At 40.7% G+C, this 12,449-nt stretch overlaps 2 protein-coding genes and 1 long non-coding RNA gene across 6 annotated transcripts in view; 2 read left to right on the top strand and 1 right to left on the bottom strand.

The window, feature by feature from the left end:
- The window catches only part of LOC147755776 (uncharacterized), a 3,614-nt gene extending 1,045 nt beyond the window's left edge, over positions 1–2,569 (bottom strand). The window contains exons 1-2 of the long non-coding RNA XR_015326901.1: positions 2,206–2,569; positions 1,814–1,926 (exon numbers count right to left, since the gene is read on the bottom strand). This is a non-coding gene — a long non-coding RNA (uncharacterized LOC147755776). The remainder of the gene's footprint in view (positions 1–1,813; positions 1,927–2,205) is intronic.
- Eps-15 (Epidermal growth factor receptor pathway substrate 15) overlaps positions 1–12,449 on the top strand; it is a 35,577-nt gene that overhangs the window by 15,133 nt on the left and 7,995 nt on the right. For 2 of the 4 annotated variants that reach the window (XM_086987769.1, XM_022805287.2), the window contains exons 2-6: positions 6,988–7,154; positions 7,950–8,184; positions 8,573–9,306; positions 9,946–10,168; positions 12,192–12,335. In XM_086987769.1, coding sequence (XP_086843895.1) covers positions 7,066–7,154; positions 7,950–8,184; positions 8,573–9,306; positions 9,946–10,168; positions 12,192–12,335 — 1,425 coding nt within the window. In that variant the 5' untranslated portion in view covers positions 6,988–7,065. Of the gene's footprint in view, positions 1–4,172; positions 4,304–5,075; positions 5,200–6,987; positions 7,155–7,949; positions 8,185–8,572; positions 9,307–9,945; positions 10,169–12,191; positions 12,336–12,449 lie in introns of those variants that run through there. The other 2 variants (XM_022805290.2, XM_022805289.2) reach the window with 2 other exon arrangements.
- LOC111250287 (DNA excision repair protein ERCC-8-like) lies at positions 2,961–4,999 on the top strand. The gene has a single exon (XM_022805291.2). The coding sequence runs from the start codon at positions 2,961–2,963 to the stop codon at positions 4,212–4,214; it is 1,254 nt and encodes a 417-aa protein (XP_022661026.1). The 3' UTR covers positions 4,215–4,999.

Here is a 12,449-nt window from a genome sequence, read left to right as displayed (position 1 = left end):
TATATACATATATATACAAGCTACACATCTGTAATAACAGGATGCACATGTAGGTGAAAACTGATGTACGTATCTGCGACTTATGACGACACATTCAAAATGGTACTTAATATTCGCAACGTGGAAATTGCTTGCATTGTTCGTGGACTACGACGAGACAGACGGCTCTATACAGGCTAAGATTGAATGTCTCTCGGATGCTCATCTTACTCTATCACAGATCAACTCACATAACTATACTACAGATACTAGAGATGGCTGTGTTTTGATTGGCCTCTGACGTTAGGCATTGCCTTAGACAGTCATTTTTCATATAATTAAAAATATGAGAACAAGAATACTTTTGTTTATATATTAACGCGTCACTCGAAAATACTTAGCATAATCGAGCCTCTTCTGAGTGTGGGACGAATGGAGCACTCGAAACAAAGCAGAACAGATAGAAGAGTGATTTGTTTACGCAATAAATCATAAGCATATATAACAGCATTTTGAGCTTGGAATTCAACGGACACCTTTGAAGCGTCGACACGTTCTGAGAAAAGTTATTCATGTTCTTCCTTATTACTTATAAACGCTGCATCAATAATGCGGTTAATTTCACTTCGTGTTTGATTTGCTAATCAATAGTAAATTATTTAACATAGGAACAATGTCCACGGCAACCCATCTGGCAATAGGCAACACATGTACCGCCTCGTGATATGCTCGACCCAGTTCGTACGTCCTGGGCAACACTTTGAATTACCTCTAACAACCAGCGACGCCAAGTTTGTTCAAGAAATCAGTCTTCCTTTAGAAACGTTCATTTTAAATGTGACGCACACGCTTTTTCTCCGGTGGTCTCATTCTTCTTAATAGTTTTCAAGGCCTAAAAATATACTGAGCTTATATATATGTTTACATATATTATTCAAATAATTATCACTGGCTGGCGTATTGTACAAACCAAAGTTAAATAATACGAGACTTAGATGAAAACGTTTAATCATAAGTGAGGTGAGCCGGGAAGAATCTGTGACTTTAATGCTCTGAAACTATTCAAAGTTCTTGTATTCAGTGGTCAAACCAATGCGCAATTCTAGGCAAGAAACTTCTTGGTTATGAAATTAGACAAAATTATTTGGGTGACGCCGGTGACGCCTAAGCATAAAATGCAGAACCTCCTCCGCCTCAATTAACGCTTATTTTCACGTTTCATTCAGGCGTAAGTACTGACTGAACTGGCCACAGCATATAACAGAAAAAGGTCACTCGCACACATGGATTTCTCACATTTTTTTTTTCTTTAAACGCGATACGATTAAAATAACTTTGATTTGATGGTATATACAAATACTAGTGATATTAATGCGTTCTCCCTTGCCGAACCAGTTTGTTTGTTCATTAGAGCCGCAGCAGTTGTGCTGGTAGCAGGTACAACGTTGATTTGGAACAGGCCTCAACAGGCCGGTAATCTCTAGCGCTGGTCATTGCTACTGCCGAGCGTGAACTTAAACGGCGGCTTAGGCCCTATCCACCTTACAACCTATTTGCGTATTTTAAACTCTTTCAATAGCGCTTTCGTAGATATACTGGGGCAGAGTGCAGGTCCACTATCTGTAGAGCGAATGCTTTTCTTTGACTACTGTTGTGTCATGCTCGTTGCTTTCTATTTATCGGCCTAATGTAATAGGTAGAACAGCAGCAACGACTTTCCGCTCTTCGTTTCACCAGCCGTATCGTGCATCTCTTCTGTTAATACCATCATGCGCTATTTTAGCTTGTAAAGAACTGTTCTCATAATAGGCAGTAGATTTGTGTTGTTACTCACTCATGTATCAGTTATTGGTAAATATTAGAGCAGACGCCATCCAAATTAAACTGCTGATGTTCGGTGACTGTTTCTGTATAAGCGGAGTAACGATGGACAGTTCGCGGCGTGTCCTGTAAGATTTCTCCAATAGAAATATGGGCGGCGTTGTAGTACTAACGGTAGTCAACTGTCTAAGTTAACGAAAGCGGGAGATCTTTTGTTATACGTTGTCAAGTTTTCGACACATGTATTTCGCTAAGGGCAGATGGGTGATGCTGAAATGGATTCCTGACTTCGCTTAGAACAGATACCGAATATAGTAAAAATGAAAGAATATGATGATTTGCCATGAAAATTATGATACACCATAAAAGCGATGATATGCCGGAGAAACAATGAAATTGACATGCCATGGTTCGTTCTAATGTAGGAGCGAAAGTCGGGTTGCATCATTCGACTCGGTTCTGCTGTGATAGAGCTTAGCTGACACCGTTGTTGTCGTCATCCTTCGCGTATACTGTCTGAAAGAGATTCGAATTCGAAAATGCAATAGACTCATATGTTTATCATGGCATACGGTGTATTAGTGACTGGATGACGGTATTACACGCGAAGGCTTTTGTCTAACTCTTTCAGCGTTAGTGCCAGTTAATAATTGTTGGTCAATGGGCGTCAACCTGCCTCATGGCTAGTGACAATTACTGAGTGGTGGCTTGCAATGGGTAGTTTAGCTTAGACATATAACAAAATTATTGAAACGATTGCAGCTCTTCTCGTTGGTTCATGGCCACCTGCAAAATGTACCGGTATTTGCACCTGTAGTTCGTGACTGGAATTTCTCCGAGACAAAGTACATGTTACAAAACGTTCTAAGCGTGTCCGTATTACGGTTGGAGCCTGTATAGCAGATGTGTCTATATATGCTAATGTGTATAGAGTGTTCCCGTTAAATATCGACGTGCGGATTGCAGGACTGCATTGATTGTAGGTCACGATCGAATTTCACGTCAAACCGTCGCAGCATGTTACTTGTTCAGTGATACTATCTACCGAAATTGTAGGGCAGTTGATTGAAGGTCGACTTGAGCTGTGTTCTTCCACAACAATCTTTACTCAGAAAACTTTCGCTGTAGAACTAGACTAAGCTTAGGATAAACGCCTTACAATGAGGTTCGACAGTAGGTTAAACTTGCTTTACGATCTTCAACGGGGCTGCATATCAGCAGCGACCTTTAGCAGAACTCAGATGGCTGGCAAAATCGCTGAACTTTGTCTGTCAAAAAGCTTAGACGTTGAACGGTGCCATCGCTCTCCGGTGAATACGCTCCATCTTGATCCTGTGGAGGGCAGGTACTTGTTATCGGCCGGTGCTTCAGGCCAGATTTTCATTCATGACACGCACGAAGTCGATCCAACCGAGCATTCCAATGGTGGAACGCTAAAGGTCGTGTGCCGGATCGACAAAAGCAATAGGCATTGTCACGAGTTCAGTGTGGAGAGTATACAATGGTGGCCACTGGACACAGGCGTTTTCGCTTCATCGGGTATGGATCGTAATTTTAAACTGTGGGATACCAACCGTTTGAGGCCGGTCTTAGTACAGAAGATGGAGCGGCGAATTTATCGCCACCATGTGTCATCGCTCAATTCACAGATGGTCCTTTTTGCTACCGAGTATCCATATGCGCAGATCATGGATCTGCGGGTCGGAACGAAGATCCATCAACTGTCCGGTGCCCATCGAGGCACATTGCTCACAGTGGCCTGGTCGCCCACCTGTGAGAACATATGTGTTACCGGTGGTAGCGACGGCAAATGTGTACTGTGGGACATTCGCTACTCGAGAGGCCATTTGACAGCACTCGACGTGCATAGCGATGGCAAAGGAAGGGGTGCCCATCGAAAAGCACACGACGGACGCCTCGTCTCGCTAAAGTTCACTCCAGATGGCACTGGACTGGTGACTTTCGGTGAGGACAACGCCGTTCGGTTATGGGACGTAGCGTTGGCGAAGAATCGTCAGATCAACTTCGGTCGCGTGAAGTGTCACGCACTGAAAGGTGTCAAGATTGCAATGACCACGGACACTTCACCGCCGATGGTGATTGTTCCATCGGATCAACTTGTGAAAATATTTGATCTTACCAGCGGTTTGAAACTCATAGATCTGACCGGCCACTTCAATTCGGTGAACGCTGTGGAATACTGTTCATTCAGCAACAGACTGTATTCGGCTGGCAGTGATCGTAATATACTGCTGTGGACTTCGACGGATTTGTTGGATGAAGAAGCCAATCAGAAGGGGTACATCCAACAAGAGGAATCCGGAGTAGCTACCAGAAAGCCTAGGCAGGGTCTATCTGTTGTCACACAAGATAACTGGAGTAGCGACGAGGATGACAACGGACCCATGAGATAGTATACTCTAATCAATTAGTTTGTGTGTCATTTACAGGTGTCAGTGAATAAATAGAAGACAATTAGCGCGAAGTTACCTAATATAATTTTGTAAGTGACTTGTCCTATTATATACATAAATGCAAAAAATTTAGACAATAAGAACTCAAAAGAGGTTTATCTTTACACCGAAAATGTTCGAAAAAGTCTCGAACAAAATTTCAATTAAGGGAATAGAATCCTATAATTCAAACTTTCTGCGATCATCTGATGAAAATAGAGACAAATTTTTAACACAAAGTAAACGAACAATAAACAAGCAGAACAAATGGTTAAAAAAATGCGCGAGATTTTGAGCTGTCGTTGTATTCGCTGGTATACAATCACCCATATCTGATATATATAGTGTATACGTCTAAATGTTGAGAAAATATGCGAATAGACCTCATAGTAAAAGGGCGTAGAAATCTATCCAACATCTTGCGATGTCCTTCACAAAATTCTACTTTTCTATATTACATATAGGATATATTTTCTATATTAAATATGTACAAAAAAGCAAACACTAGATATTAGGTTCCTGTATACGACTATGTATTTCCATCTTACATCGCCTGTGTGGAAAAAATAGAATACTGATGGACAGCTTGTATGCCTTAACTGACTCTGCTACACGTAGGAAAACTTAGACAACTGCATTTCTTTTATACCTAAAGAGCTCACAATAACTGTTGTCTAATTCTTGATGCCTACTTGCTAGTGTCTATGATAATAAACGGCTCTCGATAGGAGCTATACGAAAATTCAGTTTTGCTTTCTTCTTTATTTTATTTCACTGCTCTCTAGTCCGTTCTCTTTTTGCTAGTTAATTCACCAGCAGCAATCTATACTACTAATGGTCCAATAATAGCTGCAGTTGGATCTACAAACACATAGCCCCGGCAAACTTCCAAACATGGAAACGCTAACAACTGGACTACATCAGCTCGTCGGCTAAATTAGTTAAGGTCGTGCACTTGATTCTATTTCTATAAAATTAAAATAACACAGTTTTTGCATGTTCTCTCTCCCTGTAAAACTACTCACATGTACATACATATACACGTATACAGATACTCGGAATGCAAACGGCGTCATAGGCACCTAAATTACCGTTTCTATGCTGAACTATAAAACCTCGTTTTGTTTTTTTTTTTCTTGTTAGATAGCAAGCAAGCCGTGGCTTTTTTTGCCCTGTTGATTAATTCAATGTCGAGCACCATAACGAAAATGTTGATGTTAGATTAGAAAAAATGTTTAATGGCCTTGCAAGTTATTGCGGATACGAGGTATTCTCCTCATTGTATGTCAAATATTGCGGTGTTCTGAAGAAACTAGCCTTTAAAGTCACATGTCTCAAGACAATATGAGTCGTGTTGGTGTCGTCTGAAAGCTGAGATTTGACTGTACTAAACGTGCTAGAATTGTTAAAATGCCTTTATTCAGACTTAATATAGAGCGCCTTAAAGACGTATGAGACGAGTTATCGGATGAGATGGTTAAGCTAGATATTTCTCGTAGCGCTTGCTTAAGTACGGAAAAAGCTGATAAAATCATCACGAAAACTGACCAAGAATAACATATGGCTAGCCATTATATATCCAAAAAACTAAACATTCACCACCAAACAGTTTCAAACTATTCGAAAAAAGCCGCCTATAAAAAAAAGTTCGACCCTTGGATGCCACATGGATTGACGAATAGATCAATTGTATTTCATTCTGAAAACCCTCACTTCTAACGCGGCTGATTACAGGCAATTCAAAGTAGATCACATAGAACAATATTGTGAAAATGAAAAAAAAAATGTGACAAAACCCAGAGTGGCGTCAATGTATGTAGTACGATGTGTTTATTAATATGATTAGAAAAGTATCGTGCATTAGAAGTTGCAGCTACCTTACCTTGTAAGCAAGCCGATTCGGAACCGTATCTGTCCAACAATTGACCAGATACAACAAAAAAATTGACCCCAACTTGTGAACTTGTTGTCTTCCAGTATAATAATGTCACAACACATACATCTCTAGCTACGTGGAAAAAATCGATAAAATTCAGATGAAAAATTTCAGCGCACCGTCATACACCCGATATTTCGCACCACCAGACTGTCATCCTTCTTTACATAGCTCCCTTAGCAATGATAATTTAGTTTCAATGGAGGAATGTAAAAATTATTTGCCACAATTTTTTGCCTAAAAACCAGAGACGTTTCTCATGATTGGATTACGGTGTAATCTGAAAAATGGTAGATGGTTCTCATCAATCGACGCGCATGTTTCGTGTTTAAGTTCCAGTTTTCATTCTTACTCACTATAGGTGAACTGTAGTGTCAGAAAAACATGTTTGTACAATAATGTTAAAACAAAGTTGTCAGCGATAGTTGTGAAACAATCTATTTAAAAGCTTTAAAGGAACAACTTTTAAGCATGTTGGCTAGATAGAATCGAACTATCTATCATAATACAGATGATGCAATAATACCTATCCTTTAATGTTCTGCATCTTGCAGCATTTTCACTTTTGTCCAAAAAATAGGTGAAAAACCGTTTCTTCGCCACCCAATCCGCGTTTTCGAATTCGTACACTTAGTTTATATTAATTTTCGCGATGGTTCTAGGCGTTGGCGAAGCCTCGAAAAGCGATTGGCAGCGGCCAATGCTTAGAGTCGTCATGTCATGATGCATAAATACTGCACAATTCATGTGAATAAAGAAAATAACTTTATTGTGTTGATGTTACCGATCATATTTCAGCTGGTCGGCCCGCACCTCGCGGCTTACGATGCCCTCTACCAGCAAATTGACCCAGCCGGAGTCAACCATATTGAGGCAATGGAGGCAGCCGCTTTCCTCAAGCGAAGTGCGCTTCCAGATAGTATACTTAGAGATATCTGGGAACTGGCAGATCCGGATCAAAAAGGGTGAGTGGAAGGTGTTCAGAAGGTAGAAACTATGACTTGATTCATTTTTTTGTTCAATTCAAGGGGTTTATATGGTGGTAACACACTTTTGACCTCCTTCGTTTAGAGAGGAAGGGAGGGAATCAGTTGAGCTAAATTGTTGACAATCATTCGCAACGTATTACGCTTTCTCTTAGATCGCTTGCATCTTTTAATTTTTTTTTCGGAAATTCGAGTGGAAATGTGGCTTCGTCACCATTATTTTTATTTCCTAACATCCTAAAATACTGGCACCTAGGCCAAATCAATATGCGATGACTGAAATATTTGTGCCGATTATACTTTGATTAATTCGTGCTGATTAGATTTAAGTTTACTTGTCGTTGGGCTTACCTAGGTTCTTCAATAGATTCTTGCTCAAAAAGGGCATTGATTGTGATAGATTTGTTCCAATTCACTTGACGTTTATGTTGTTAACCTACGGGCATGTATCAAAACGAAGCAGTTAAATAATACGAAAAAAGTCACGGGCTTCATAAGTGCCCTTGTTAATCGAACATCCAAATTCAGCATGTGCTCCTTAAGTGAAACAATATATGTCTGACTATTCTATCTAATTCCTTTTCCATAAACAGCTTTGTATCATTCAAACGGGCTCGCCACTGCAGCATGTCATGTTACACAGGTAGTATTTTATAATAAGGCAGTTTATTTTTACTTCAACTCCAACATCTACTACCTACAATCCAACCCAAGATTTACTCACTTATCGAGTCGTTTCGTTTATTTTTGGTGAAACCTTGCGGCCTCTTTCAGGTTTTTAGATCGGTATGGCTTTTTCGTTGCACTCAAGCTCATAGCACTGGCCCAGTCCAACGTGACCCCCTCTGAGGCCGCGTTAATACAAGCTGAAACACCTGCGCCGCGCCTTCTCAACACGCCACCCGCCATCGACTGGTCGATTCAGCCTGAAAACCGAGCGAAATATGAGCAAATGTTCCACACTCTCGGACCACAAAATGGACTACTTCCGGGAAACAAAGTGAAACCGGTAGGGGATTGAGAAGGGATCGAAATGGACATTTGACCGGTTATACAATCATTCGTGTTTTGTTAGATGTGATCAATAAGGGTGAGCCTGTTTGAATAGTAACGAAAAAAAAAACCGGCTATCAAAGGACATTCGCATATAAATGTTAATTTCTACGAGAAATACAGATCTTCCGTATAACGTTTATGATAGAGGCATTTTGTGTCTCTGACTTGAAGAACAATTTCCTGGACTAAAAAGTAGGGTCACAACACAGAACACTACCGTGTTAAGTCTTGTGATCCAAAGCAGCACTTAAAAACACACTGCTTTACCCTGTACGTGTCTACATTGATATCCGTGTTTTTTAGTATTAACCTTCTATCCTTTCTTTCCTCTTTCCAATCAGGTAATGCTAAACTCCAAGTTACCCGTCGATGTACTCGGCCGGATATGGGACTTGTCGGATCAAGATCAGGACGGATCGCTCGATATAGATGAGTTCGTGGTCAGCATGCACTTGGTTTCTAAGGCGCTCAGGGAGAATGCCCCAATACCGATGTCCTTACCGCCGCAACTCGTCAAGACAAAACCTCTGCCAACTACCACAACCACAGTCGTCGATCCTTTGTCACCGCTGGCACAGCAAGCGAACAACGCAGCTGCTATTTCAAACCCCATACCTTCGTGCTACACTGCACCCGCTGCACCCTCGCCGGTGCCTACGAGTGCCACGAACAATGGCGCGACGCCTACTCCACCTCAGGTGGCGCCCAGCGCTAACTCACCCCCAACCGTGTCGATGCCTCCAGTTAAGGCCGGATCTCCAACGCTACCAAACGGCGAGACGATGATGGACCTCGAGCGAGAAAAGCACCTAAAACTGTTTCGGCGACTAGATACAGACAATGACGGCCTAGTCAACGGCGCTGATTGTAAACAGACCTTACTTGACACCGGTTTGCCGCAACAGGACCTTGCGTTCATCTGGGGTTCAGTGGATACAGGACAGACTGGACGGTTAAACAGTGGCCAGTTTATTCAAGCCATGATTTTGGTAGATGAAAAACTGCGAGAGCGTAACAAGCCGACCGGGAATAAAGAGCTCGACGCGCTAAATGAAGAGATCCGTCAGCTTCAGACGTGAGTGATTCTGATACTACTTACTTTCAGTACGACCTTTACATTACCAGCATGATTTTCACTGTGTTTTCAGTTTAATGCTACAATAAAAGCGTTCGGCAATGGAGTGAATGTATTACCTTCCATAGAATTAAGAAGTCTCAGCTTTAAATGGCAAAAACTGTTGTTGAAAATGATAAAACAAGATTTGATTGGTGACCGTGTGTATGTACAGAACCTGTGATACGAGTTAGGTGAACTTCAAACTTTTCACAAGTTGAAATATGCTCATGTATTAGAAAAGAAAGTTATTATTGGCTACAATTGAAAGCAGTAGGTTATTAAATGCAGTTGTAGCAAAAAACCTGGTTGGCATGCATGAGCTTGCATAAGAACTGTTTTTGGTTTCAACATAATACAGTAATGACGATATCTGCCTAATATCTAAATTTGATTTTTCGTATGGAGCTAAACATGTAGTACAACAAATAAAATATAGGATTAGATGAGCAATTCAGATTCCCCAGTTAGTCAAATATGTGGTGTCATAAAAAAATCTTCTAATATCTTTACCTCAAAAAAATATATACCTCGAAAATGGGATTTAATGTTACCAACATAGAAACACTGGTACATGCTTGTGTTACGTGCGGAATGCAGTGAAAAACGTATCATTCAAGAGGAAGTCGACGGTGTCGAAGCGGAAGCAAAACGTCGAGAAGCCGAAGTTGCGGCCGCGCGACGAGAACTCGAACAGCTCCAGGCGATGCTCCGACAGCTGGAGTTGCAGAAACGTGAAGCCAATAAAAAATTGGCAGAGCTCGGCGTACAAAAGGGAGCCCTCGCACAACGTCTCACTGAAACCAAGGCCCAGTTGACTGACGTAAGTGACGCTCGAGAAATAAGTTCGAAATGTTTTTTGTCTCCGTGAGATAGTTCAATGCTAACTTCTTTGCTTACTTTTAAACTTAGAAACACTTATAAGGTGGTAGATTTAATGTTCGAAACCGGGCATAAACAGATATTTAATTTGTTCTGCGCTGATGGGAGTAGCCCGGCCAGTTATCTAGGACAGACATACCTACCTGAAACTACGTAGTCAAAGGTCTTTTTTTTGTTACTTCACTCTACCACTTTTGGAGTTTTGCAACCGAGTGGTTTTCCGGAAACTATATAGAGCCTCTTACAGCAATCGATTTTTTCGCGGAGTCGTTCAGACGGTACTTTACGAAAAAATAGCTTCTCGTGAAGAATACCTACTATGGAAATTATCTCTAAAGATAAAGGCGACCACTCCTCTAGTTTTTCCTCAGGAATTCCTTCTTTCCTAAAGAAACACTTCACAATAATAGGACACCTCTTAAACCATGAACTTAGTAACCCAACAGGAAATTCTGGCTCTTTCAGCAGTTTTCCCGGCCTAATTTAGGCGCTTAATCTCGTCTATTGTAACATGAGGGGTTTGTTCCTGGAAACCCGGAATACTTTCGTGTGCTGCTTTTCGGACTCAAGGTTATTCAGGATATTTTTTTTTTTTATTAACCTTCCGCCATCGGCTTTCAACTTTTTACACATTAGTTCTTTGGTTTTAACTTATGGCTTCTTGTTTCGACATTAAGTTCTCAAAATTTTTTTCACTAAACTAGATTACTTCTGTATTCAGCAAGATATTTTTTTTACTTGCGCACCCCTTACCTATTGCCGTGGCGCGGGCACTTTTCGAAAAAGGCTGAGATAGGAAAATACCAAAATCCTATTGTTCAGAATTTAGTATCATTTTACATTGTACACTGCCTTGTTTCGTAAAACTGTGGGAAAAATACGCTAAATGATCATGTTTGGTCGTAACAGTACAGAGTACCAAGTCATTATGCTGGATGCGAAAGATGTCGAAAGAGCAGAACAGGTTTATCAATTTAAATAAAGGTATATAGCTGGCGTTAGAAAATGCGATATGATTGACCTTGTTTTTCCCAGATTTCTTTAGATGGGTGTGCATGAGATAGGCATCTTTCTTTCACAATTATGCTTCTTGATGCGTCATAACCGCCCTCGTAACGGGGGGCGGATACATTGCTATTTTATACAAGCAAAAGGATACGCTTAATGCAGTGAGCGTCATTTCCAAGCTTGCTTCAGACTACGTACTCATTCAAGCAAGAATAGACCTCTACTCTAGTGTAGTCCAATAAAACGCTCGGCGCAATCAATCTAAAAAAAACGTGTTTTAGCTTCATTGCTTTTCAAGTTTCCTGTAGTGGCATTTCTCGGTGTTAAGACTTCATTGAAGTACTTTTCGCTAGAATCTGTGTTGAAATACAGAACGGAACTAATCATCAGCATTTAATATTAGTTTCCGGTCGACGTGAACCGCACCGAGCGGACAGCCTGAGAAGCGTGTCTGAATAACGTCGAACCCGAAACTTGTTCTTAGGTATCGTAGAGATTCAGATGTAAATGTTATTGGCTACTTTGTGAAGTACCTTATTGTCGTAGATGGAATACCTCTCGACGTGCAAAAGACTTAATTTCTGGAAAATTTCAACAGAAGCCAGATACACGTAAACTCTTTCAATAGCTGACTGTCAGTTGTTTCTTTGACGACAGATCCTGGTATACTCATTCAGCACTGCTTCAAGTTTATGTTAGGTTTGGGGCTCAATACAAGTAATTTGGAGAGACTGAAAAAAAGAATAGTGTTTTTTTTTACAGATTTTTACTTCAGGATCAAAGATCTACAGCCGTTTGAATCTAAGTTACCTCCGTGTTTCTCCAAGTTTGTCAGCAAGCATACTGATGCTGCACCGTCGTGGAGTTTACAATCAAAAAGAATGCAAAACAAAAGATTTTTCTGTGTTGTTTGTATCACTGACTGTTCCTTGTACACTTTTACTGTCGTTTTGCAGGAAAAAGGAAAAGTGGCACAGCTACGAAAGACGTTTGAAGAGGAAAAAGCGCAGATTGAGGAGTCGATGAACCAACAGGACCCCAAAGAAGCTGAAATGGCCGAGGAACTTAAACAGATCCAAGAAGAGATTGAGTCACAAAAGGTGAGTCTTTTCTGAACCAAAAGAATAGTAGGCATACAAAACGAATGTCAGAAAATTTGCTAAACATTTGTTAATAAAACTGCCTTAATAGGTACCTTCAACATAAACCTCGAA

The sequence above is a fragment of the Varroa destructor genome, unplaced genomic scaffold (assembly GCF_002443255.2).
Source record: "Varroa destructor unplaced genomic scaffold, Vdes_3.0 BEIS01000004.1, whole genome shotgun sequence".
In the NCBI taxonomy this organism is placed as follows: Eukaryota; Metazoa; Arthropoda; class Arachnida; order Mesostigmata; family Varroidae; genus Varroa; species Varroa destructor.
The sequence above is the reverse complement of the archived record's forward strand: the minus strand, read 5'-3'. Positions and strand labels throughout refer to the sequence as shown.